The following is a 26,872-nucleotide window of genomic DNA, read 5'->3' on the forward strand; positions in this document are numbered from 1 at the left end:
TACGTTTATCCTGTTAACTTCCCTAGCTGGGCAGCAGCTGAATATGGACCTCTGAAGAAATATTGTACATTTTATTGTATTTATGGCATTTAGTTTAACATTATGTTTCTAATATAGCAAAATAAATTAACAAAGCCCAGCCAGTATAGCTAAGTACAATGTAAGTAATATTCTACCCCTTGAAAAGAAGCAGGTGACGTGTAGTAAGACGGTAATGAAAGCAGATATCTAAATCACTGCTAAGAGTCCGCTAAGGCGTGGAAGAGGTAAGAATCAAATCTTTAGAAAACATTAAACAAGAAAAAGAAAGGGGGTGTTGGCGCGTTAACGAATAACATGCAAGAAAATCATCGAAATCCCTCTTCAAGAGTGAAAGGCAGAAGAAGCGCTGACCCCACTAGTTATCCCTTCCCTGACATCCAGAGAAGATCTGAATTGCTCAGGGGACAAAGAAAAAGCAACTAAGGACATTTTACAAGGAGCACGAGCAGTCCCCCGGGTCCAGCCCTCCCTAACGCGCTTACACTGAGGAGTCCTTGCAGAGAGCCAGCTACATCCATGTTCTTTGGCCCAAAAGCTAAACCTTGCTGATGGCAGAAAAGAAGTTTAAGTCGAACCGGAAAGGCGCAGTCAAGGTTGCCTTAGCGATGTCCTCCTCCCAAGGGGTCTCCAGGAGTTCACATTTAAGCTATCCGTACAGATGGCTTACAGGAGGTTTCCCGGCTCCCAGCTGCTCGGAGGACGGGTTTTGCGGGTATCCTCAGAATCTCCCGGAGGGACTTCTTAAACACGTCCAAAGACGATCTAGAAGGATTCAAGAGCCTTAGATTGTGGCATCTGCTCAAGTTCTCTGGATGTTCCGGTTTGGTTCGTAGGGCTACATTGGGATCCATTTTGAAAAATGTTCCTTGCTTCACTAAGGTGCCTAAATTTAGGAAGATTTTCAGCCAAATTTAGGGACTGAAGTTTTCAGTTGAAAATTCTCCTTAATTTAGGAGTTTTGGAACCTATGGCTTAGGGGCCAACCTGCAATTCAGTTTCCTAGATTCTGGCCCCTAAGTTAGGTGCCTAGTGCTGAAAATGTTACAGAAGGGGAGCGCTGGGAGAGCGATCCCATCTTGAGAGGATTGTGTGCCCTTGGGCCTCGGCACGACCCCAGAAAATTCCAAGCTAGCACCGAGGGTAGGCGAGGCGTGTCCCAGCATGGGTGGAGACAGACGGTCTGACCCTCTGCTGGACCTGCATGCTTCTGGAGCCAACACACAGTGTTGGTATCTGAACAGTCCTCTGACTGTTCCCAGCCCCCTCGGATCTGCCACAAGGAATGTCAAGAAGCAGCAGGCCGGACTACGGACGAGGGCAGATGAAGGTTCTGGAACATAGAGACTCTAGACGTAGACGAGGAACTTCGAAGACTCAGGATCAAGGTTCAGGAACAAAGTCAAGTACCGGGTTGAGGCTGCCACGCAGCGTGCCCTACACAGCCCACCGTAAACGGGCAGACCCAATGGGCTGGTCACGGACTACGCTAGAATACGAAGCAGGCTCTAGACGAGGTGTGGAATAAATGAAGCTGGAGCATGGCGAAAATTCGGTAGAAGCCTCTACCAAGGCACGCCCTACACAGCCCATCCAAGGCTGATCGCAGACCACGCTGGAATGGCACAGGTTCAGTCAGAGTCTTAGGCATGGACGGAGCAGCCCCAAGAACATCCAAGGGCCGGAACGAGAGTCAAGACGGAGGACCAAGACAGAACTTGGCTTCAAACAGGAAACAGGACCAAGACGAGACTTGGCTTCGGACAAGGATGACCCTCTGGAGACTTGAGCTGCAGACGAGAAGACAGGCAATGTACCATGAGTATGCCAGGAAAGGGTGGCATCGAGGAACCAGGGGTTCTGGAAGCAGAGGCGAAGACAAGGCATCAGGAACCAAGGACATCGGACAACAGGAACATGGAAACATATCAAGACAAGACATGGAGCTCCATCGAAGAACGAAGGCCTGCCGGCGTGCTGGAAGGCGAGACATCCAGGAGCAAGTAACTCCAATGTAAGGCAAAGCAGAACTGAAAGAGAAGTCCTTTTATAGTGCAGGAAGCAGGCAACTCCCTGGGAGGTGTTTAGATGGGCCACACCCTGCTGGCCCTATAACTAGAGAGAAGAGCTGCGGGCTGGCCCCTTAGGAAGAAGGGGGCGAGGCCGAAACCAGAGAGTCCAGGAGGAAGCAGAGCAGGCCCAGATGGCAAGGAAGGCCTCCCAGGCCATGGAGCAAAACCGGGATAGACTGTCCAGGCAAGGCCCCGGCTTCGGTGCGGCCTCCAGAGAAAAGGTGAGAGGCCTCCTATGGCACAGCTACAGGAGGAATCGAAACAGAAAATCTGTGCTAAATGGTTAACATTTTTCCCCACCCTAACTATATCCCTGTAGCCACCCTCTTTTTCGGATCCTAAATTTAGGTACTCTGCCCTAGTCAGTTTCCAAATGGCTCAAACTCTCAAAGCTGGGCACATAAACCTTTAACACTGACTCCCTCGTTTTATTACAGAGATATTAACGAGGCCCAAAATTAAGCACAGGCAACTGCCTAGGGCAGCGGACTTTGAAGGTACCAAATATGCATACGACAGAGGATCCTACCTCTGCTTTCAAGCCATGTGCTTCACAGGGGCCCCGCCATGGCTCTTTGCTTAAGGGCAACCACATCTGAAATCTTGTGCCATGGAAATCTTTGTCCTAATTCAGCTATTGCTGAGCAGACCAGCTGGCATGCTCTTCCTACATTCCTTCAGGGTTAGACCTCGATTTTCTCCTTGTATTTGAGGAGGTGACATTTTGAGATTATTTTTCCTCTAAGACTCCTGATGGTGCCGTGGCTGCTCCACTGCTGGAACCAGAACCGAATCTCAGCTCTCCTGGCAGGTGGGAAGCGTTCGTAGTCCAAGAATGAGTGATGCATTCACGTCCCGTGGGCAGGATGGAAGCCTTGCCAATGATTCCATCGGGTCAGAGGCAACACCCACCATTCAGTGATCCATCAGCCTGGTAACGGGAGCCAGAGACTCAGTGGGATACATCTGCAGCTTCGCTTTCTTCTTCACCATCCCTCTAAGAAAGTTACCATGAAATGTTGAGCTCTTCCAGCAACATGGAACTCAAAGCTGCCAGCATCTTGACCACACCCTTGTAAAAAAAATATTTTCTGAAACTGGTTTTTATTATTTATTTCTTCATTCAGAAGGATTTGATATGCTGCCTTTCCTAAAGGTAGGCCCAGGGTGCAGATTGCATGGAGTAACAAGGCACTGAGGCTGCATATACTGGAGGTGTGGTTATACAGAGATGAGTTAGGTTGCAAGTCAACTGATAACTTGGGTACATTAGGTGGGAATATGGAAGTCTGTGCATTGCGTATACATTTTATGCATGTATGAGAGAGAGAGAGTTAAGAAATAAGTTAAACAGCAGCTGGATAGAGGTAGCCCGCAATTGGGCGAACCTTGTAGGGTGCGTGGTCTGGTACTAGAGGATGAGTCTCTGCTCTGGAGTCTACACACTTCATATTTTATTTTCTGGCTGATGGTGAAGCTGATTCGCTTCAAAACGTCATTGTTAATTAGCATTGTAGAACGTAGCTGACTTTCCAGTCATCCGCCCTCAGCCACGGACACGCGCAACTTCAGGTACCTGTGAAGGACTCTTTCTGCATGTACAACAGACCAAGAGATCTTCCAGTTTGTTCAGGGCATGTACTCTTTCTGGGGGTCGGGAAGCAGTCCCCAGTGATGTGTAGGAGCCAAAAAACCCCATTCTACATCACCTGACTCATAGCAAATGAATTCATAGCATGCAGTGGGCTCTGGCAACTGGCCATTGGATGAAGGGTCCCTGGACAGTTGGGCTGCTGGTGTGAACAGCTCTCCCACCTCAACCAAATTTGTCGTCTTTTACTGTAGACAAGAGAGCAGAAAAGCAATGGGCACGGACAGGCTCTAAACAAGCCTTGATCGGCAGAGGCAGAGCAATCAGATCTCGGCGGAACTGACAAATAGCTTCATCTTTATTTACAGCTTTGGAAAATGTTGCCAGTCGCTTCTGATAACACTCAAATGCTTCAGGAAAGTGGAGCTGGAGGAGGGACTGGGCCTGTGCGTGGTTCGCTGCCGGTGTCTGTCAGGCTGGCTTGCAGCTGGATCATCCATTTCAATCCCTTTTCTGTAACTTGGAAACAAACTGACCCCTGTCAGGAGATTCCTGCTGCGGTTTTATTGGCTGTGGATTCTCCCTTGCTGGGAGTGCATGGAGCGCTCTTCCCAGGATGGGAGCTGCACCGGAAATGGAGCCCGAATAACCGAGCTGAGAAAGGCAGAAGACAGGATTGTGTGGGGAACCCTAAGATCCCTGGCACTGATGCCGTCACATCGGGGCATGTTGAGTACCTGTCTCAACTGGCTACGGGAAGGGTCATCTTCAGCTGGATTTAACCCTGTCTTTAGGGTGCCCGGGGTTTGGTGGCTAAATTACCAGCTCATACTGAAAATCCCACAGTTTGAATGGCTAAATCAATAGTCATTAGACCTAGAGGTCCAAATTGAACCGCTGCCTGGCTCTTTTAGCTGGATTAAGTTATGTGACTAACGAGTGCTGTGCATTCAGTAGCACACTTGTGCCACTGAACATTACTTATGTAAGGAAGGCTGGAGGAGTAAGCTCGTGCAATTTCACTTTATTCTGTATAGACAGGAAACAATATCCACAGTATTCCCAGACAGGGGGGGTCAGGAGCTCCTAACTCCTGGAGAAACGCACCTGCCTGACTTGGCTGGGCTCACACTCTTAACGTTGCTCCCAGGGTTAGGCCCCCGGAGCTCCTCCTGCCCAGCCAGAGCACTCTCCCTCCAGGCAGGGGACTGAAGGTGGGCCAGGCACAGGGGCACTCTGCCACAGCCTTTATGACAACTGTATGGGCCGGCCAGAGTTAGCCTGATAACTATCCAGGGAACTCAGCTCCTCCTCAAAACTGTTCAGGACCACCCCTGACTTATCCGGACAAATTCTTGCTGGATAAATAATATTCCAAAGAAATAAGACAGCAGGAAAAAAACCATATGGCCTATCCAGTCTGCCCATCTGTCTAATTAATTTAGCTTTACGATTCTCATCACTTCTTTAGAGATCCCATGATTTCTTGAATTCAGACACCGTTTTTGTCTCCACCACCTCCTCTGGGAGTCTGTTCCATGCATCCCCCACCCTCTCTGTAAAGAAATATTTCCTAAGATTACTCCTGATCTACCCCCTTTCACCCTCATCCCGTGCCTTACCTTGTGGCCTCCAGGCCTACTATTACCCTAGCCATTGCTTTGTAGCCTACTCAGGCCTTTGGGCTTCTCTGTTCTGTGTTGTCCTAGTCTTTTCCTGCTCTAGTCTGCCTTATTTAGTGCTGCCCTTGTCTGGTCTTGTGGTACCTGCCCTGGCCAATCCCCAGTTTCCTGCCCTGCCTCAGTACCCAGCCCTGCCCTGCCCTCAGTACTCAGCCCTGCCCTGCCCTCAGTACCCAGCCCTGCCCTGCCCTCAGTACCCAGTCCTGCCCTGCCCTCAGTACCCAGTCCTGCCCTGCCCTGCCCTCAGTACCCAGTCCTGCCCTGCCCTCAGTACCCAGTCCTGCCCTGCCCTCAGTATCCTGCCCTGCCTCAGTACCCAGCCCTGCCCTGCCCTCAGTACCCAGTCCTGCCCTCAGTACCCAGTCCTGCCCTGCCCTCAGTTTCCTGCCCTGCCTCAGTACCCAGCCCTGCCCTGCCCTCAGTACTCAGCCCTGCCCTGCCCTCAGTACCCAGTCCTGCCCTGCCCTGCCCTCAGTACCCAGTCCTGCCCTGCCCTCAGTTTCCTGCCCTGCCTCAGTACCCAGCCCTGCCCTGCCCTCAGTACTCAGCCCTGCCCTGCCCTCAGTACCCAGTCCTGCCCTGCCCTGCCTCAGTACCCAGTCCTGCCCTGCCCTCAGTACTCAGTCCTGCCCTGCCCTCAGTACCCAGTCCTGCCCTGCCCTCAGTATCCTGCCCTTCCCTGCCCTCAGTATCCTGCCCTGCCCTCAGTATCCTGCCCTGCCCTCAGTATCCTGCCCCTGCCCTGCCCTCAGTATCCTGCCCTGCCCTCAGTATCCTGCCCTGCCCTGCCCTCAGTATCCTGCCCTGCCCTCAGTACCCAGCCCTTCCCTGCCTCAGTACCCAGTCCTGCCCTCAGTACCCAGTCCTGCCCTGCCCTCAGTACTCAGTCCTGCCCTGCCCTCAGTACTCAGTCCTGCCCTCAGTACTCAGTCCTGCCCTGCCCTCAGTACCCAGCCCTGCCCTGCCTCAGTACCCAGCCCTGCCCTCAGTACCCAGTCCTGCCCTGCCCTCAGTACCCAGCCCTGCCCTGCCTCAGTACCCTGCCCTGCCCTCAGTACCCAGCCCTGCCCTGCCCTCAGTACCCAGTCCTGCCCTGCCCTCAGTACCCAGCCCTGCCCTGCCCTCAGTACCCAGTCCTGCCCTGCCCTCAGTATCCTGCCCTGCCCTCAGTACCCAGCCCTTCCCTGCCCTCAGTACCCAGCCCTGCCCTGCCCTCAGTACCCAGTCCTGCCCTGCCCTCAGTATCCTGCCCTGCCCTCAGTACCCAGCCCTGCCCTGCCCTCAGTACTCAGTCCTGCCCTGCCCTCAGTACCCAGCCCTGCCCTGCCCTCAGTACCCAGCCCTGCCCTGCCTCAGTACCCAGCCCTGCCCTGCCCTCAGTACCCAGCCCTGCCCTCAGTACCCAGCCCTGCCCTGCCCTCAGTACCCAGCCCTTCCCTGCCCTCAGTACCCAGTCCTGCCCTGCCCCTCAGTATCCTGCCCTGCCCTCAGTACCCAGCCCTGCCCTGCCTCAGTACCCAGTCCTGCCCTGCCCTCAGTACCCAGCCCTGCCCTGCCCTCAGTACCCAGCCCTTCCCTGCCCTCAGTACCCAGTCCTGCCCTGCCCTCAGTATCCTGCCCTGCCCTCAGTACCCAGTCCTGCCCTGCCTCAGTACCCAGTCCTGCCCTGCCCTCAGTACTCAGTCCTGCCCTGCCCTCAGTACCCAGCCCTGCCCTGCCCTCAGTACCCAGCCCTGCCCTGCCTCAGTACCCAGCCCTGCCCTGCCCTCAGTACCCAGTCCTGCCCTCAGTACCCAGTCCTGCCCTGCCCTCAGTACCCAGCCCTGCCCTGCCCTCAGTACCCAGCCCTTCCCTGCCCTCAGTACCCAGTCCTGCCCTGCCCTCAGTATCCTGCCCTGCCCTCAGTACCCAGCCCTGCCCTGCCCTCAGTATCCTGCCCTGCCCTCAGTACCCAGCCCTTCCCTGCCTCAGTACCCAGTCCTGCCCTCAGTACCCAGTCCTGCCCTGCCCTCAGTACTCAGTCCTGCCCTCAGTACTCAGTCCTGCCCTGCCCTCAGTACTCAGTCCTGCCCTGCCCTCAGTACCCAGCCCTGCCCTGCCTCAGTACCCAGCCCTGCCCTGCCCTCAGTACCCAGTCCTGCCCTCAGTACCCAGTCCTGCCCTGCCCTCAGTACCCAGCCCTGCCCTGCCCTCAGTACCCAGTCCTGCCCTGCCCTCAGTACCCAGCCCTGCCCTGCCCTCAGTACCCAGTCCTGCCCTGCCCTCAGTATCCTGCCCTGCCCTCAGTACCCAGCCCTTCCCTGCCCTCAGTACCCAGTCCTGCCCTGCCCTCAGTACCCAGCCCTGCCCTGCCCTCAGTACCCAGTCCTGCCCTGCCCTCAGTATCCTGCCCTGCCCTCAGTACCCAGCCCTGCCCTGCCCTCAGTACTCAGTCCTGCCCTGCCCTCAGTACCCAGCCCTGCCCTGCCCTCAGTACCCAGCCCTGCCCTGCCTCAGTACCCAGCCCTGCCCTGCCCTCAGTACCCAGTCCTGCCCTCAGTACCCTGCCCTGCCCTCAGTACCCAGCCCTGCCCTGCCCTCAGTACCCAGCCCTTCCCTGCCCTCAGTACCCAGTCCTGCCCTGCCCTCAGTATCCTGCCCTGCCCTCAGTACCCAGCCCTGCCCTGCCTCAGTACCCAGTCCTGCCCTGCCCTCAGTACCCAGCCCTGCCCTGCCTCAGTACCCAGTCCTGCCCTGCCCTCAGTACCCAGCCCTTCCCTGCCCTCAGTACCCAGTCCTGCCCTGCCCTCAGTATCCTGCCCTGCCCTCAGTACCCAGTCCTGCCCTGCCTCAGTACCCAGTCCTGCCCTGCCCTCAGTACTCAGTCCTGCCCTGCCCTCAGTACCCAGCCCTGCCCTGCCCTCAGTACCCAGCCCTGCCCTGCCTCAGTACCCAGCCCTGCCCTGCCCTCAGTACCCAGTCCTGCCCTCAGTACCCAGTCCTGCCCTGCCCTCAGTACCCAGCCCTGCCCTGCCCTCAGTACCCAGCCCTTCCCTGCCCTCAGTACCCAGTCCTGCCCTGCCCTCAGTATCCTGCCCTGCCCTCAGTACCCAGCCCTGCCCTGCCCTCAGTATCCTGCCCTGCCCTCAGTACCCAGCCCTTCCCTGCCCTCAGTACCCAGTCCTGCCCTGCCCTCAGTATCCTGCCCTCAGTACCCAGTCCTGCCCTGCCCTCAGTATCCTGCCCTGCCCTCAGTACCCAGTCCTGCCCTGCCCTCAGTATCCTGCCCTGCCCTCAGTACCCAGTCCTGCCCTGCCCTCAGTATCCTGCCCTGCCCTCAGTATCCTGCCCTGCCCTCAGTACCCAGCCCTTCCCTGCCCTCAGTACCCAGCCCTTCCCTGCCCTCAGTACCCAGTCCTGCCCTGCCCTCAGTACCCAGCCCTTCCCTGCCCTCAGTACCCAGTCCTGCCCTGCCCTCAGTACCCAGCCCTGCCCTGCCTCAGTACCCAGTCCTGCCCTGCCCTCAGTACTCAGTCCTGCCCTGCCCTCAGTACCCAGCCCTGCCCTGCCCTCAGTACCCAGCCCTGCCCTGCCTCAGTACCCTGCCCTGCCCTCAGTACCCAGTCCTGCCCTCAGTACCCAGCCCTGCCCTGCCCTCAGTACCCAGCCCTGCCCTGCCCTCAGTACCCAGTCCTGCCCTGCCCTCAGTATCCTGCCCTGCCCTCAGTACCCAGCCCTGCCCTGCCCTCAGTATCCTGCCCTGCCCTCAGTACCCAGCCCTTCCCTGCCCTCAGTACCCAGTCCTGCCCTGCCCTCAGTATCCTGCCCTGCCCTCAGTACCCAGTCCTGCCCTGCCCTCAGTATCCTGCCCTGCCCTCAGTACCCAGTCCTGCCCTGCCCTCAGTATCCTGCCCTGCCCTCAGTATCCTGCCCTGCCCTCAGTACCCAGCCCTTCCCTGCCCTCAGTACCCAGCCCTTCCCTGCCCTCAGTACCCAGTCCTGCCCTGCCCTCAGTACCCAGCCCTTCCCTGCCCTCAGTACCCAGTCCTGCCCTGCCCTCAGTACCCAGCCCTGCCCTGCCTCAGTACCCAGTCCTGCCCTGCCCTCAGTACTCAGTCCTGCCCTGCCCTCAGTACCCAGCCCTGCCCTGCCCTCAGTACCCAGCCCTGCCCTGCCTCAGTACCCAGCCCTGCCCTGCCCTCAGTACCCAGTCCTGCCCTGCCCTCAGTACCCAGTCCTGCCCTGCCCTCAGTACTCAGCCCTGCCCTGCCCTCAGTACTCAGTCCTGCCCTGCCCTCAGTACCCAGTCCTACCCTGCCCTCAGTACTCAGCCCTGCCCTGCCCTCAGTACCCAGTCCTGCCCTGCCCTCAGTACTCAGCCCTGCCCTGCCCTCAGTACCCAGTCCTGCCCTCAGTACCCAGTCCTGCCCTCAGTACTCAGTCCTGCCCTCAGTACTCAGTCCTGCCCTGCCCTCAGTACTCAGTCCTGCCCTGCCTCAGTACCCGGTCCTGCCCTGCCTCAGTACAAGGTCCTGCCCTCAGTACTCAGTCCTGCCCTGCCCTCAGTACTCAGTCCTGCCCTGCCTCAGTACAAGGTCCTGCCCTGCCCTCAGTACAAGGTCCTGCCCTGCCTCAGTACCCAGTCCTGCCCTCAGTACCCAGTCCTGCCCTCAGTACTCAGTCCTGCCCTGCCCTCAGTACCCAGTCCTGCCCTGCCTCAGTACCCAGTCCTGCCCTCAGTACTCAGTCCTGCCCTCAGTACTCAGTCCTGCCCTGCCCTCAGTACTCAGTCCTGCCCTGCCTCAGTACTCAGTCCTGCCCTGCCCTCAGTACCCAGTCCTGCCCTGCCCTCAGTACTCAGTCCTGCCCTGCCCTCAGTACCCGGTCCTGCCCTCAGTACTCAGTCCTGCCCTGCCCTCAGTACCCAGTCCTGCCCTGCCTCAGTACTCAGTCCTGCCCTCAGTACTCAGTCCTGCCCTGCCCTCAGTACCCAGTCCTGCCCTGCCTCAGTACTCAGTCCTGCCCTCAGTACTCAGTCCTGCCCTGCCCTCAGTACCCAGTCCTGCCCTGCCTCAGTACTCAGTCCTGCCCTCAGTACCCAGTCCTGCCCTGCCTCAGTACTCAGTCCTGCCCTGCCCTCAGTACCCAGTCCTGCCCTGCCTCAGTACTCAGTCCTGCCCTGCCTCAGTACCCAGTCCTGCCCTCAGTACCCAGTCCTGCCCTCAGTACTCAGTCCTGCCCTGCCCTCAGTACCCAGTCCTGCCCTGCCCTCAGTACCCAGTCCTGCCCTGCCCTCAGTACTCAGTCCTGCCCTCAGTACTCAGTCCTGCCCTGCCCTCAGTACCCAGTCCTGCCCTGCCTCAGTACTCAGTCCTGCCCTCAGTACTCAGTCCTGCCCTGCCCTCAGTACCCAGTCCTGCCCTGCCTCAGTACTCAGTCCTGCCCTCAGTACCCAGTCCTGCCCTGCCTCAGTACTCAGTCCTGCCCTCAGTACTCAGTCCTGCCCTGCCTCAGTACTCAGTCCTGCCCTCAGTACTCAGTCCTGCCCTGCCTCAGTACTCAGTCCTGCCCTGCCCTCAGTACTCAGTCCTGCCCTGCCCTGCCTCAGTCCTTTTCTCCGTTCCACCCTGCACCTCGGTCCCAGCTTCAGTCTAAGACCTGCCCTGCTGCCAGAACCCAAGGGCTGAACAAGGCGGAGGACCCTCTCTGCCCTGCCTTGAAGTCCTTTCCTGCCCCTGTGGGGGTTCCCCAGCCCTAGCGGGACCCTCGGTTCTGGGAGTTTGGGAGCAGAGTCTCTGAGTCCCCCGGCTGAGGTGTGGGGAGACAGAGAACGGAGACTCCTTAGATACAGGAGGGTAGGGGGGCCTTTGTCTTCGTTATGGTCCTCTCCAAGCAAAAACAACATTTGTATCATTTATATTGTAAAAATATATTTAAAAAATTGCCGAGCAGTTTTTTCAGATAACTAAAGCAGAAACGGCGTTTGGTGGAGCGTGAGGCGCCTGCCTGTGTGTGTAACGGGGGCTCTGATGGAGCCCACACGCTGCTCACTGCCCTCAGCGGGGGATTTGCTTTTACGGGTAATAATAATTGAAGATAGTTAGGTTTTCCACGGAAGCGCGTTGGTGCTGATCGGGTGACAGAGGGCAGAGGCCGGCATCGGACGTGAACGTTCATGGAAGTGCAAGAGTCTGGCGCAGGGACTGGCCTTGTGTGTCCAGCTCCGGCGGGTCCAGCCCGGACTCCTGCTCCCGGTGCGCCTCAGGGAAGGTGGGGACCGTAAGCATCCTGAAATAACGGATCCAGTCAGTAATGGGTCGGCCCTGCACGTGCACAGTCTGTGCAACGCTGCCAGGCCGGTAAAGCTCTCTGCCCCCCTGAATCCTCTTTAATAGAGACGAGGAGTAAGACTTTTTTTTTGCCGTGAATTGAAAGAGACGGCAGCGCTCTGGCTGTGCGTCTGCGGCTGGGCTCACTTCCAGCCACGCAGGCCGATGGGAAGGGATTCCAGGTCGTTCATTAATAGAAGGGCTGGTAATTAGCCAAGCGCTTCCAGCAGCCTCGCAAGCCACTAATGCAACACTGATCGACCAATTCCAGGAGGAGAGTTAAACAAACACGGCCGGATGCCCCGGGTTTGTTTCCTAGGTGGGGACACGTAGACCTCAAAACTGCTTTTCTTTTTCCCCCCGACATTCAGTGGAGAGACAGGCAAGCCCTGGCAGAGGCGGGGTGGCGGGGTCTGCAGGAAGGATAGTCCAGGGCTCTTCCCCCAGGTGCAGAGACACGGTGCTCCCGGTGTCAGAGGAAAGACACGGTGCTCCCGGTGTCAGAGGAAAGGCACGGTGCTCCCGGTGTCAGAGGAAAGACACGGTGCTCCCGGTGTCAGAGGAAAGGCACGGTGCTCCCGGGGTCAGAGGAAAGGCACGGTGCTCCCGGTGTCAGAGGAAAGACACGGTGCTCCCGGGGTCAGAGGACAGGCACGGTGCTCCCGGGGTCAGAGGAGAGGCACGGTGCTCCCGGTGTCAGAGGAAAGGCACGGTGCTCCCGGTGTCAGAGGAAAGACACGGTGCTCCCGGGGTCAGAGGACAGGCACGGTGCTCCCGGGGTCAGAGGAGAGGCACGGTGCTCCCGGTGTCAGAGGAAAGGCACGGTGCTCCCGGGGTCAGAGGAAAGACACGGTGCTCCCGGTGTCAGAGGAAAGGCACGGTGCTCCCGGTGTCAGAGGAAAGACACGGTGCTCCCGGTGTCAGAGGAAAGACACGGTGCTCCCGGGGTCAGAGGAGAGGCACGGTGCTCCCGGTGTCAGAAGAAAGGCACGGTGCTCCCGGTGTCAGAGGAAAGACACGGTGCTCCCGGTGTCAGAGGAAAGACACGGTGCTCCCGGGGTCAGAGGAGAGGCACGGTGCTCCCGGGGTCAGAGGAAAGGCACGGTGCTCCCGGTGTCAGAGGAAAGACACGGTGCTCCCGGGGTCAGAGGAAAGACACGGTGCTCCCGGTGTCAGAGGAAAGACACGGTGCTCCCGGGGTCAGAGGAAAGGCACGGTGCTCCCGGCGTCAGAGGAGAGGCACGGTGCTCCCGGGGTCAGAGGAAAGGCACGGTGCTCCCGGTGTCAGAGGAAAGGCACGGTGCTCCCGGTGTCAGAGGAAAGGCACGGTGCTCCCGGTGTCAGAGGAAAGGCACGGTGCTCCCGGGGTCAGAGGAAAGACACGGTGCTCCCGGTGTCAGAGGAAAGGCACGGTGCTCCCGGTGTCAGAGGAAAGACACGGTGCTCCCGGTGTCAGAAGAAAGGCACGGTGCTCCCGGTGTCAGAGGAAAGACACGGTGCTCCCGGTGTCAGAGGAAAGACACGGTGCTCCCGGGGTCAGAGGAGAGGCACGGTGCTCCCGGGGTCAGAGGAAAGGCACGGTGCTCCCGGTGTCAGAGGAAAGGCACGGTGCTCCCGGGGTCAGAGGAAAGACACGGTGCTCCCGGTGTCAGAGGAAAGACACGGTGCTCCCGGGGTCAGAGGAAAGGCACGGTGCTCCCGGGGTCAGAGGAGAGGCACGGTGCTCCCGGTGTCAGAGGAAAGGCACGGTGCTCCCGGGGTCAGAGGAAAGGCACGGTGCTCCCGGTGTCAGAGGAAAGACACGGTGCTCCCGGGGTCAGAGGAGAGACACGGTGCTCCCGGGGTCAGAGGAGAGGCACGGTGCTCCCGGTGTCAGAGGAAAGGCACGGTGCTCCCGGGGTCAGAGGAAAGGCACGGTGCTCCCGGTGTCAGAGGAAAGACACGGTGCTCCCGGGGTCAGAGGAAAGACACGGTGCTCCCGGTGTCAGAGGAAAGGCACGGTGCTCCCGGTGTCAGAGGAAAGGCACGGTGCTCCCGGTGTCAGAGGAGAGGCACGGTGCTCCCGGTGTCAGAGGAGAGGCACGGTGCTCCCGGTGTCAGAGGAAAGGCACGGTGCTCCCGGGGTCAGAGGAAAGACACGGTGCTCCCGGTGTCAGAGGAAAGGCACGGTGCTCCCGGGGTCAGAGGAAAGGCACGGTGCTCCCGGCGTCAGAGGAAAGGCACGGTGCTCCCGGGGTCAGAGGAAAGGCACGGTGCTCCCGGGGTCAGAGGAAAGGCACGGTGCTCCCGGTGTCAGAGGAAAGGCACGGTGCTCCCGGGGTCAGAGGAAAGACACGGTGCTCCCGGGGTCAGAGGAAAGACACGGTGCTCCCGGGGTCAGAGGAAAGGCACGGTGCTCCCGGGGTCAGAGGAAAGGCACGGTGCTCCCGGCGTCAGAGGAAAGACACGGTGCTCCCGGGGTCAGAGGAAAGACACGGTGCTCCCGGCGTCAGAGGAGAGGCACGGTGCTCCCGGGGTCAGAGGAAAGGCACGGTGCTCCCGGGGTCAGAGGAAAGGCACGGTGCTCCCGGCGTCAGAGGAAAGGCACGGTGCTCCCGGGGTCAGAGGAAAGGCACGGTGCTCCCGGGGTCAGAGGAGAGGCACGGTGCTCCCGGCGTCAGAGGAGAGGCACGGTGCTCCCGGCGTCAGAGGAGAGGCACGGTGCTCCCGGGGTCAGAGGAAAGGCACGGTGCTCCCGGGGTCAGAGGAAAGGCACGGTGCTCCCGGGGTCAGAGGAGAGGCACGGTGCTCCCGGGGTCAGAGGAGAGGCACGGTGCTCCCGGGGTCAGAGGAAAGACACGGTGCTCCCGGTGTCAGAGGAAAGGCACGGTGCTCCCGGGGTCAGAGGAAAGACACGGTGCTCCCGGGGTCAGAGGAAAGGCACGGTGCTCCCGGTGTCAGAGGAAAGGCCCCAGTGCCCGGCTCTGGCTTGTGCTGCTCTAGGTAACATTTCAGGGAGCGATGCCATGGGAGTCCGCGGACTTACCCGGCCAAATCCGATCTTATTTTCCCAGATGTTGTGGACTGGCTCGGGAATATCTTGCCTTTGTGGTTTCCTTGTGTAGACCGTGGCCAGGCCGTGGAGGGGCACAGCCGTGGCAGTTTCTAGTAATGTAGATGCAATCACTGAACTGTCTGTGGCGGTGATAAGAAGTGAAGCTAATTGCATCTCCTTCCTGTCTCTCTCGCTCCCTCCCTCCCTGATCTCTCCTCGCACGTCTCTGTTGCCTCCATCTTTACTCTCTGTTCATGCCCTGCTGGGTTCCTTTTCCCCCCTCTGCGCCCTTCCTCTCCCTCCTCCTCCTCCTCTTTCCTTCTCTCCCCACCCCCCTTTCCCCCTTCTCCTTTCCTCCCCCCCCCTCCTCGCACTCACCTTCTGCCGCGTTCCCCCTGTCCAGGACGTGGAGATTCGCTCCAATGCGGCCGCCTACCTGCCTGAGATCAGCCGACTGCTCAACAACGTGCCTCGCCAGATGCTGCTGCTGCTGAAGACCAACGACCTCCTGCGGGGCATCGAGACGGCCCTGCACACCCGGGCCGGCGCCGGCTCCTTCTTCACCATGTCCCGCTGCTGCGTCCGGGCGCTGGCGAGGTGAGTGTACCCCGCCCTGGCGGCGCCGCGTTTGTTTGTTTGTTCGCTTACTGTTCCGCTCCGTGGCACTTCAGGGCGCGCATTACCTTCAGAGGCCGTCGGTGGGCGGAGGGTCCCGGGCGCCTGCCGGGGGCAAGCTGCGCAGCCCCGAGTCGCCGTGGAGACTGCGCTCAGGATGGAAAGAGGGGGGAAGGCGGGTGCCCACCGCCGTGGGCGGAGGTTTGCTGGGAAAGCAGGTGTGAAAACTTGAAAATGCCATCTAGGCACATAACGTCTCCGCTCCCCTGGCCTAGGCGTGCCCCGTGGGGAGCAGCGTCGGGGGTGAGCAATTTCCAGACACAGCCGATAGACGCTTTGAACGTTGCAATCCTAAAAGACTCTAGGGCCACTGGTGTGGCACACAGGGGTCACCAGCTCCCTCCTCCTCCTCCTCCTCCTCCGAAGAAAAGCTTTTAAGTGGAAATCTGGACGAGGTTGGCAAAAGAACATAAGAACATGCCATACTGGGTCAGACCAAGGGTCCATCAAGCCCAGCATCCTGCTTCCAACAGAGGCCAATCCAGGCCACAAGAACCTGGCAATTACCTAAACAGAGAAGGCCCATCTGTCCAGGAGGCCTGTCTGCACTTTATAAACGCATCTGCTGCCCCTTCCCATCTCGCAGCCTCCGTGCTTATCCCACGCCTGTTACTCAGGAGGCTGCTCCATGCACCCACCACCCTTTCCGTGAAGAAATATCCCCTTGGCGCCTCATGTCATCGCCCCTTGTCCGTTGAAAAGGCCTCCCTCCCCCGCCTCGTTAGTATCTTGCAGGGCAGGGTTTTCCTTGGGAGGAGGGGTCCGTGGGTTCTTATTTTGGGACTTGCCGTGGTTACCTGCCTCCCCCGCTTGCGTGCTCGAGGTTTCTTTTTTCATGGGACAGGATCTGCACGGATTTGGAAAAGCGACCTACATGCGTGGTTTCCGTCCCCAACCAGACCCGCCCCGGGAATGCACCTTCTCACTGCACAACAGCAGCTCCAGAAGTGGGGGGGGGGGGGGGGAGGGAAACTCAATTAACTTGCTGTTTACCCATGGAAAGGGCTTTCAGAGCACGTCCCCGCTCTCTCTCCTCTCCTCTGGGGTGCACATGTTTAGCTCCTTAAATCTCACCTCATGGGGCTTTTGTATGGGACTTGATTTCCATTACCCCAATATAGACTGGGTAAATGTATCATCGAGTCATGCTAGAGAGATAACGTTCCTGGATGGAATAAATGACATTTTTATGGAGTAATTGGTTCAGGAACTGACGAGAGAGGAAGCAATTTTAGATCTAATTCTCAGTGGAGCACAGGACTTGGTGAGAGAGGTAACGGTGGTGGGGCCGCTTGGCAATAGTGATCATAATATGATCAAATTTGAATTAATGACTGGAAGAGGAACAGTGTGCAAATCTAAGGCTCTCGTGCTAAACTTTCAAAAGGGAAACTTTGATAAAATGAGAAAAATAGAAAAATACAGAAAGGAGCAGTTACAAAGGTAAAAAGTGTGCAAGAGGTGTGGTCATTGTTAAAAAATACCATCCTGGAAGCACAGTCCAGAAGTATTCCACACATTAAGAAAGGTGGAAAGAAGGCAAAACGATTACCGGCATGGTTAAAAGGGGAGGTGAAAGAAGCTATTTTAGCCAAAAGATCTTCATTCAAAAATTGGAAGAAGGATCCATCTGAAGAAAATAGGATAAAGCATAAACATTGGCAAGTTAAATGTAAAACATTGATAAAACAGGCTAAGAGAGAATTTGAAAAGAAGTTGGCTGTAGAGGCAAAAACTCACAGTAAAAACTTTTTTAAATATATCCGAAGCAGAAAGCCTGTGAGGGAGTCAGTTGGACCGTTAGATGATCGAGGGGTTAAAGGGGCACTTAGAGAAGATAAGGCCATCGCGGAAAGATTAAATGATTTCTTTGCTTCGGTGTTTACTGAAGAGGATGTTGGGGAGGTACCCGTACCGGAGAAGGTTTTCATGGGTAATGATTCAGATGGACTGAACCAAATCACGGTGAACCTAGAAGATGTGGTAGACCTGATTGACAAACTGAAGCGTAGTACATCACCTGGACCGGATGGTATACACCACAGAGTTGTGAAGGAACTAAAAAATGAAATTTCAGAACTATTAATACAAATTTGTAACTTATCATTAAAATCATCCATTGTACCTGAAGACTGGAGGGTGGCTAATGTAACTCCAATATTTAAAAAGGACTCCAGGGGCAATCTGGGAAACTACAGACCGGTTAGCCTGACTTCAGTGCCAGGAAAAATAGTGGAAAGTGTTCTAAACATCAAAATCACAGAACATATAGAAAGACCTGGTTTAATGGAACAAAGTCAGCATGGCTTTACCCTCACAAATCTGCTTCACTTTTTTGAAGGAGTTAATAAACATGTGGATAAAGGTGAACCGGTAGATATAGTGTATTTGGATTTTCAGAAGGCGTTTGACAAAGTTCCTCATGAGAGGCTTCTAAGAAAACTAAAAAGTCATGGGATAGGAGCCGATGTCCTTTCGTGGATTACAAACTGGTTAAAAGACAGGAAACAGAGAGTAGGATTAAATGGGCAATTTTCTCAGTGGAAGGGAGTGGGCAGTGGAGTGCCTCAGGGATCTGTATTGGGACCCGTACTTTTCAATATATTTATAAATGGTCTGGAAAGAAATACGACGAGTGAGGTAATCAAATTTGTAGATGATAGAAAATTGTTTAGAGTAGTTAAATCACAAGCAGATTGTGATAAATTGCAAGAAGACCTCGTGAGACTGGAAAATTGGGCATCCAAATGGCAGATGAAATTTAATGTGGATAAGTGCAAGGTGATGCATATAGGGAAAAATAACCCATGCTATAATTACACAATGTTGGGTTCCATATTAGGTGCTACAACCCAAGAAAGAGATCTAGGCGTCATAGTGGATAACACATTGAAATCGTCGGTTCAGTGTGCTGCGGCAGTCAAAAAAGCAAACAGAATGTTGGGAATTATTAGGAAGGGAATGGTGAATAAAACGGAAAATGTCATAATGCCTCTGTATCACTCCATGGTGAGACCGCACCTTGAATACTGTGTACAATTCTGGTTGCCGCATCTCAAAAAGGATATAATTGCGAAGGAGAAGGTACAGAGAAGGGCTACCAAAATGATAAGGGGGAATGGAACAGCTCCCCTATGAGGAAAGACTAAAGAGGTTAGGACTTTTCAGCTTGGAGAAGAGACGGCTGAGGGGGGATATGATAGAGGTGTTTAAAATCATGAGAGGTCTAGAACGGGTAGATGTGAATCGGTTATTTACTCTTTTGGATAATAGAAAGATTAGGGTGCGCTGCATGAAGTTAGCATGGGGCACATTTAAAACTAATCGGAGAAAATTCTTTTTCCCTCAACGCACAATTAAACTCTGGAATTTGTTGCCAGAGAATGTGGTTAGAGCAGTTAGTATAACTGTGTTTAAAAAAGGATTGGATACGTTCTTGGAGGAGAAGTCCATTACCTGCTATTAAGTTCACTTAGAGAATAGCCACTGCCATTAGCAATGGTTACATGGAATAGACTTAGTTTTTGGGTACTTGCCAGGTTCTTATGGCCTGGATTGGCCATTGTTGGAAACAGGATGCTGGGCTTGATGGACCCTTGGTCTGACCCAGTATGGCATGTTCTTATGTTAAATGTGTACATCCCAGTGGAGAGGAGAGCCATTCATTAACGATGCGCAGGAGGTAAGCTCTTCTAGCACAAGTGGCCTTGACATGAAGCTCCAAGGGGGTTGAGGAATATTGTTTCCTGAAAAGGGGGCTGGATGGGTGGGTGGTAGAGGCTGTAAGAGGATCGTTAGTTACAAGTATAGTAAAGTGAGGGCAGATGCATGCCCTCGTGGCACATGTTCGTTTCAAATGCTGTGCTAATTATGAGGTTGTCATAATGAGCAGCAAAGCAGGAGACGAGAAGGGCCCAGGTGAGCTATGATGCGTTAAGACTGGACAGGAAGCAGGGAGGAGTGGTGCGTCCCAATTTGAGAGTACAATATGGCGTGTCTTCTACTTTTCATGGAAGAACGGGCTTCCAACAAACTGCATCTACGATCAAATCCACGCTCTGCATTCTGGCTAATGGTGCTGAAAAAGGCGTGGATTTGGGGATCCTCAGATCTCACCCCTTTTGCCCCTGACAGGGAGTATGGCCTTTCCTCTGAATTCCACGGGTGGTCCAGAAAGGGTTTGCGTAACGTGGCCCACATGGTTGAGTTGGAGACCCCCTGCTTCTACTCGTTCCAGCAAGTGCGTGCCACGTGGGACTTGCCACAGTCACAATCCTCCGCTTATTTGCCAGCCCGTCACTGTTGTTCCACTGTGCATGCAGGTGACCTCTCCCGCACCGTGCCCACTGATGCGGAAGATACATTTAGGAATTGTTTCTAAACAGGCTAAAAAGATTGGGCATTATGGCCAAGACAGTTGACTGCAAACTTACCCTCCCCTCACGTATCGCGCTTGGCAGCACAGTGGAGGGAGGACCAGGGGGGGAACTGTTCAGGATGAGGGCATGATACAAGCTTTTGCATCATTATATAAATATGTTCTCTCTGCTAACGTGAGACATAGGACACATATTTCTAGAGTCTTGGGAGCTCAAATGAAATTACGAGACTCTGAATGATGTCGTAATCTCTGCCATGTGCTAAAAGCCGCAGTCTTTCTGCAATCAAAGCATTGTGTTCTTCAGAAACATTCTGGGTCGTGTCGTTGCTTGGCTCAGGGATACCAGTCTATCTATGTATGTTGGACTGCCACGGGGCTGGGGTGGTGGATTCATTGCGTTGGCTCTTCTGTTGGCTAGAAACTCTATTTTATTATGCTGGAGGACGGAAGAGCTTCCTACGTTTCGTCAGTGGAAGGAATGGATGGAGATGATCCGAATAAAAGAGCTTCTGCCTCCTCTGTGGGGATATTTTGATCTTTGGGCTCAGGTGCTGAATGGTGTATAGGGGGTCATGTTTAGGCTTCCTAGAGGCTGTGGGTAGCAGCCTGTTACACTGCGGGGACTTACGCTCGAGTGGTAATGAAGAACGCTGGCCACTGGTGGGTGTGAAGGTGGTGAGGGTGTAGGGGTGTTTCCGTAAGGAGAATGGAAAACATGAGTCGTGTTCAGGCTGTCCTGGGCAGTGTCGCTCTCTGAGGAAGGACGGGCATGGGTCTTTGCTGACTCAAATAAAAAGGAACGGAAATCGATGCAGAAACGCAGACTGAAAAATGAGAGATGCTAGGTGCGCACGTAGTCTGGCAGGAGACCTAGGGGGCCGGTGCTCGGGCAGCGGTGACGCTGGCGTGGCTTGTGGGAACTTAAAAGAGTGCCATGCTGGGGCAGCCCGGTGACCCGTCGAGCACAGCATCCGGTCTCCTCCACACTTAGTTTAAAGATTGGTCAAAGCAGGCACTGCCGTAGCTCTCGCGATGGATGCAGTCCATCCCAGGCCCCAGCAAATACCCACAGTACCTGAATGGAAAGTGCTTTGAAGTGCCGAAAAGCGGAATATAAACCCTAAAACTCCTCCTCCTGTCTTCTTCCCCTGCTCTTTGTCTCTCTCTCAGGAGCAAAGGATCAGTGTTGCTCCCAGGAGATTGTAGATAATTTGGGGGTCAGGATCGTGTTTATCCTGCATCGGAGCTTAGGGCCGCACAGGTCCCCTCTTGGCACAGCTCTGGAGCAGCCGAGCTGGCACCCAAAGAAACCTGTTTTCCATGCAATCGCACTCCTCAGCGATGAGAGGAAGTGCCCGGCACACGGCAGCAGTGAAACACGTTCAGTGGAAGGGCCGGGCTGGGGGAGGATGGGGAGACCGGTCTGGCACTGCAGGAGCTGACCACTAGCCAAGGGCTGCTTCTTCCTAGGTGATTGCCTAGGGCACCAGAATTTGGGGAGGAGGAGGGAGTGGCAAACACCCTGAAAACCTGCAGGTGCCACCTTCCCGACTTTTAAGGCACCACAAGACAAGGCAAGGGATGCTGGGTAAATGTGGGGGGAGGACACAGAGGAATCTGGATGGGTGGGGGAGGGAGAGAGGACTGAGGGAAGGGATGGAGGGAGGACTGTGGTGCGATGCTGGGGGCAGAGGGAGGGGGATTCAGGTTTTGGCAGGGGGTGAGAGGTGGATGCTGCTGCCCATAGCAGGACACAGGACTGAAGGTTCCTCTCCCCCTCCCCCTGCCACTTTCTCCCCTCTCTGCTTTTATTCCCTTCTTCCCACCTGTCCCTTTACTTCTTTCTCGCTCCCTCCTGCATTCCTCCTTTCTTTCCTCTGCTTTTCTCTAACCATTTTATTCTTCCAATCTGACATTTCACACTCTGCATATTCCCATTCTCTCCCTCCCTCTCCCCCTCCCTCTCCATTCTCTCCATGTCTCTCCCTACCTTTCCATTTTCTCCCTGTCTTTCTCTCCCCTCCCCATTCTTTTCCTCCCTGTCTCCCCTCCCCATTCTCTCCCTCTCTCTCCCTCTCTCCCCTCCACATTCTCTTTCCCTTTCTCTCCCCTCCCTATTCTCTCCCTGTCTCTTTCCCTCCCTCTCCATTCTCTCCCTATCTCTCTCCCTGTCTCTCTCCCCTCTCCATTCTCTCCCTGTCTCTCTCCCTTCCATCCCCATTCTCACCCTATCTCTTGCCCTTCGTTCTCCTCCCCATTTTCTCTCTATCCTTCATCTTCCCCTTCTCTTCTCCTCCCCTTCTCTCCCTAACTCTCGCCCTCCCCCTCTCCCCTCCCTATCCATTCTATCCCTGTCTCTGGCCCCTCCCCCTCTTCTCCTTACCCATTCTCTCCCTGTCTGTATCTCTCTCCCCGTCCATATCCATTTTATCCCTCTCCCCCTCTCCCTCTCCCTCCCCCTCACTATCCATTTCCTCCCTGTCTGTATCTCTCTCCCCTCCCCTTCATCTTCCATACCCATTCTCTCCCTGTCTGTATTTCTCCCTCCTCTCCCCTCCCTAACCCATTCTCTCCCTGTTTCTTGCCTTCCCCTCTATCCCTTTTTCTTTCCCTCCCCTCCCCATTCTCTATGTCTGTATCTCTTATTCTCATCCTCCCCCTCTCCACTCCACTCCATACCCATTCTCTCCCTGTCTCTCTCTCATCCTCTCCATCTCCCCACTCCTCCATACCCATTCTCTCCCTGTCTCTCTCTCATCCTCTCCATCTCCCCACTCCTCCATACCCATTCTCTCCCTGTCTCTCTCTCAACCTCTCCATCTCCCCACTCCTCCATACTCATTCTCTCCCTGTCTCTCTCTCATCCCTCTCCATCTCCCCACTCCTCCATTCCCATTCTCTCCCTGTCTCTCTCTCATCCTCTCCATCTCCCCACTCCTCCATACCCATTCTCTCCCTGTCTCTCTCTCAACCTCTCCCTCCCCACTCCTCTTCCATACCCATTCTCTCCCTGTCTCTCTCATCCTCTCCATCTCCCCCACTCCTCCATTCCCATTCTCTCCCTGTCTCTCTCTCATCCTCTCCATCTCTCCACTCCTCCATACCCATTCTCTCCCTGTCTCTCTCTCATCCTCTCCATCTCCCCACTCCTCCATTCCCATTCTCTCCCTGTCTCTCTCTCATCCTCTCCATCTCTCCACTCCTCCATTCCCATTCTCTCCCTGTCTCTCTCTCATCCTCTCCATCTCCCCACTCCTCCATACCCATTCTCTCCCTGTCTCTCTCTCAACCTCTCCATCTCCCCACTCCTCCATACCCATTCTCTCCCTGTCTCTCTCTCATCTTCTCCATCTCCCCACTCCTCCATTCCCATTCTCTCCCTGTCTCTCTCTCATCCTCTCCATCTCCCCACTCCTCCATACCCATTCTCTCCCTGTCTCTCTCTCAACCTCTCCATCTCCCCACTCCTCCATACCCATTCTCTCCCTGTCTCTCTCTCATCCTCTCCATCTCCCCACTCCTCCATTCCCATTCTCTCCCTGTCTCTCTCTCATCCTCTCCATCTCTCCACTCCTCCATACCCATTCTCTCCCTGTCTCTCTCTCATCCTCCCCCTCTCCACTCCACTCCACTCCATACCCATTCTCTCCCTGTGTCTCTCCCCTCACCCTCTCTCTCTCTTTTTCTAGGTACCAAAGGAGCAAGACTGACTCTGTGTTTGGCTGGGTTCAAATCTCTCTGGATGAGGCCATGAGCCTGGGTCAGATCAGCCTTTATGAACTCTTCCTGCGACTGAAAAGCTCCTTCCTGGGGACCTGGATCCTTGCATTCCTGGGTTGGATTCCTTTATCTCCCTACTGACCTGGACTTGCTGATCTCGGCGTCTGTGCCTCTCCACACCGGGCTTCCTCCCAGGTCATTCCTGCATGGCTTGCAAAGAATCAGATGAGGAAGAGACATCTCCCCTCTCTCTATCTCATCCCACAAGAGCAAAGCGCCACTCCTTACACCTTTCTCCTTCCAGCAGTGTAACCAGCCACGCACCATGGTAGCAGACTTTGGGGTCAGTCTGGATCCTGACTCTCTCAGAGCCAGGGCTGCTTTGTGCTGAGAGGTGAAGAAACAGTTCTGGCCCTGGACTCCTTGGGGCCTGAAGGAAGCTGCGGTGTTTTTCAGGGCTGAGATGCAAGAGCTTTATCAGGATCAGAATCAAATTATCACCGGCAGCATCGGTGAGCTTTTCGTGCCAGACTCTCGGCGCTGGTGCGAGCTGCAGTCGCCAGCTGGCTGAGCCCGTCCTAGTGTTACCAAACTGAGTTCCTGATTTCCAGAGAAAACCTCAAATGGCAAAGCCACCGATGCAGTGGGGTGAAGCCTGGCCCGGCTCAGCCAACCCTCATGACCTGCAGCCTCTGGGACGTCCTCAGGCAGAGCTTCCATGGGACCTGCGCTTTTGAGGGACACTTTTGACAGTCCTGGCTTCTTGATTCCCCTTTTTTTAATGAGGTTTCCAAAAATCATTGTTCCTCCCCCTAACAGCGATGGCAGTGCCTGCACGTGCCCTTGCCAAGAAGGGCTGGCTGGCAGGCAGGGGATAGTTCCCTCCCCAGGAATGAGTGCGTTGCCTGCACTGCACCCTGCTGGTTTCTCTTTTTTCAACAGTACAAATAATTTATCCACAAAACGAAATGAAACATCCTCTTTCCAGGCAGCGCGGGGGGGGGGTCACCTCCTTCCTGCACCCTCGGCCCATGCACGGGACCCTGAATCCTCGGAGATCCACAAAGCAGCTGAGCTCCGGCACAGCGCGACCACGCCTCAGTGCGCGACCTCGCCTCAGTGCGCGACCACGCCTCAGTGCGCGAGCAACGCCCGTGTCGTAAGATCAGCCCCACCCGTGGGATCCACAGCACTGAGGCCAACCTTCTTACTAAAAGTAAGGTTTATTGTTTATTTTAAATCATTTATCCACCGCCTTGTCAATGTTCATGGCTAAAACAGCCAAATGATATTAAAAAAAAACCCCAAATCCTACCATGGCCGAACACAAGATTGAGTCACAGTCAACAACCAAAGTAAGTTGTTAAGTCAAAGTCCAATCATAAACAGATGATATAAACCATGGTGCCCGTGTCTGGAAAGCCAAGTTTTTAAGCTTTTTTCGAAGGCCTTAGCCTGCGTCATAACTCGAAGCTCCTAAAATCGGGCTAGCTAGGGCTATCGTGCGGCTCCTGACCTCGCCTGATGCCCCCTGGGCTTGACGAGAAGGCCCTTATTAGCTGATCCCAGTGTCCTGTGAAGGGCAGCTCGGAGCCATAAAGCATCCTTTTCTGAATCAGCCGAAGAATTTGTATTGGATTCTGAACCGAACAGGTACCCGCTGAAGCATAGAAAGAGCAGTAATGCGATCGTAAATTGAACACCCCCTCCCCCTTCCAACACGTGCAGCGGAGTTCTGCAATCAGGTCTGGGGGCTTTATACAGCGCTGGGCACATGACAGGGACGTTGGAGCCGATATTTATAGTATGAGGTGCAGAAAACTGGTTCTGAGCTGTGCCTAATGGAAGTCTGCCCCCTCTGCATCAGACACTCCTCACATACTAAACCCAAAATCCCCACCCCCAACTGGAGAAATGCTAAACACCAATGAAAGGCATCAGCTTTTTTGGGGTGATCGATTTCAGTTTTCAAGAGCTATAAATAGGCCAGGTTTTCAGGAGATCCAGGAAGAATATGTTTCAGATAAAAAGCACAGCCTCCATGGTCTGCAACTCTATCTCATGCATATTCATTGTGCATATGCAGAAAAACAGAGCTGTTTATGGCTCTTTAGGAGGATGGTCAAGCAGCCTCCCTCGCATGCACTTACATGCCAGCAAATCTATCTCATGCATATTCACGCGGGCAATCCTGAAAACTCCTAGCTGTGCCTCCAGGAGAGGAGTGTGAGACACTGCTAGCAGCACCCAGTCCCTTGCACTGCAGTCAGAGTTTGTCAGTTCACCCCACACGGATTTTAATGCCTAGATAAGAGCGGCTGGAAATGTGTTAGCAAGGAGCAGCATCCATCCCAGCCAGTGGATGAGACCAGGATGGATTCCAGTCTCAAGCCCTGACGTTCTCACTGCCTCGCTGCAGCGGTGTCAGCTCCCGAGTCCGCCTCACCCGTTAGTTATTTATTTATTTATTCATTCATTCATTCATTCCACAGATCTGTGTGCTGCCTTTACACAGCACTAGGTGGTACCAAAATAAGAGGGCAAGACAGAACTTCCACACACACACACAAAATCTCAAACCAGCGAGTTTGTTGGATTGAGGGCTTCTTGCCCTGGTCGCTGGCATGTAACTTTCATCCACGTGCAGCCTGAGGCTTGTAGTGGGAATCCGAGTCGCAGGCCGCTGATGAGAAAATCAGGCCTGGACTTCAGTCTCCTGGCGACGTGGAAGCACCGCGGTGACATAAATGGTGGGACGTGTTCTGGTACCACAGATTTGGTGGTGGGCACACCGTGCTGGTGGCAGCGATGCATTCAGATAATCTCAGTAAAGGGTTTGTTACAGGCAGCTCTGAATGTGGCAGAGGGTTATCCTGTGGTCAGTGGTAAATCCTCCGTGCCTCCATCCACATTTCACAGGCTGGGCAGACACCATGAGAAGGCAGCGTTGATGGTGCGGGGGGGGGGGGGGGTGTGCATCTCACTGCACTACCGGAGTACCTGAGCATAGTGTTATTGAACTAATATTATTATTATTATTATTGTCTCAATGATTCCTAATTATTGGTAAATGTCTTCTGATTGTGCCTGCGTTTTTGTCACAGTTTTTGAATGAAAATGCAAATAAAAGAATATTTTTAAAAAATGTGAAGTTGTATTTCTGCAGGACGAGAAACCCGAGTACTGGGGGCGCGGGCAACCTCGGGCCAGAATAGCCTGGGTGACTGCACGGGGCTTTGAAGCAGGCACTATACAAATACGTCTTAATAAGGAGCCCAACTGAAGTACAGACATGAGCCTTCTCCCTTTGGAAGCTGGCATGTAGTGTTTTAGCACCAAGAAATCATTGCTGCCTGTGAGGACGCTGAGC

General features: G+C 55.1%; 1 protein-coding gene across 3 annotated transcripts in view; it reads left to right on the plus strand.

Moving 5' to 3' along the window:
- ADCK1 (aarF domain containing kinase 1) overlaps positions 1–26,626 on the plus strand; it is a 175,543-nt gene extending 148,917 nt beyond the window's left edge. For 2 of the 3 annotated variants that reach the window (XM_029597676.1, XM_029597675.1), the window contains exons 9-10: positions 15,130–15,323; positions 23,472–26,626. In XM_029597676.1, the coding sequence (XP_029453536.1) occupies positions 15,130–15,323; positions 23,472–23,643 (366 nt within the window). In that variant the 3' untranslated portion in view covers positions 23,644–26,626. The remainder of the gene's footprint in view (positions 1–15,129; positions 15,324–23,471) is intronic. The other variant, XM_029597673.1, reaches the window with a different exon arrangement.
- Positions 26,627–26,872: the final 246 nt, after the last annotated feature.

This window comes from Rhinatrema bivittatum, chromosome 4, assembly GCF_901001135.1.
Source record: "Rhinatrema bivittatum chromosome 4, aRhiBiv1.1, whole genome shotgun sequence".
NCBI classification, from domain to species: domain Eukaryota; kingdom Metazoa; phylum Chordata; class Amphibia; order Gymnophiona; family Rhinatrematidae; genus Rhinatrema; species Rhinatrema bivittatum.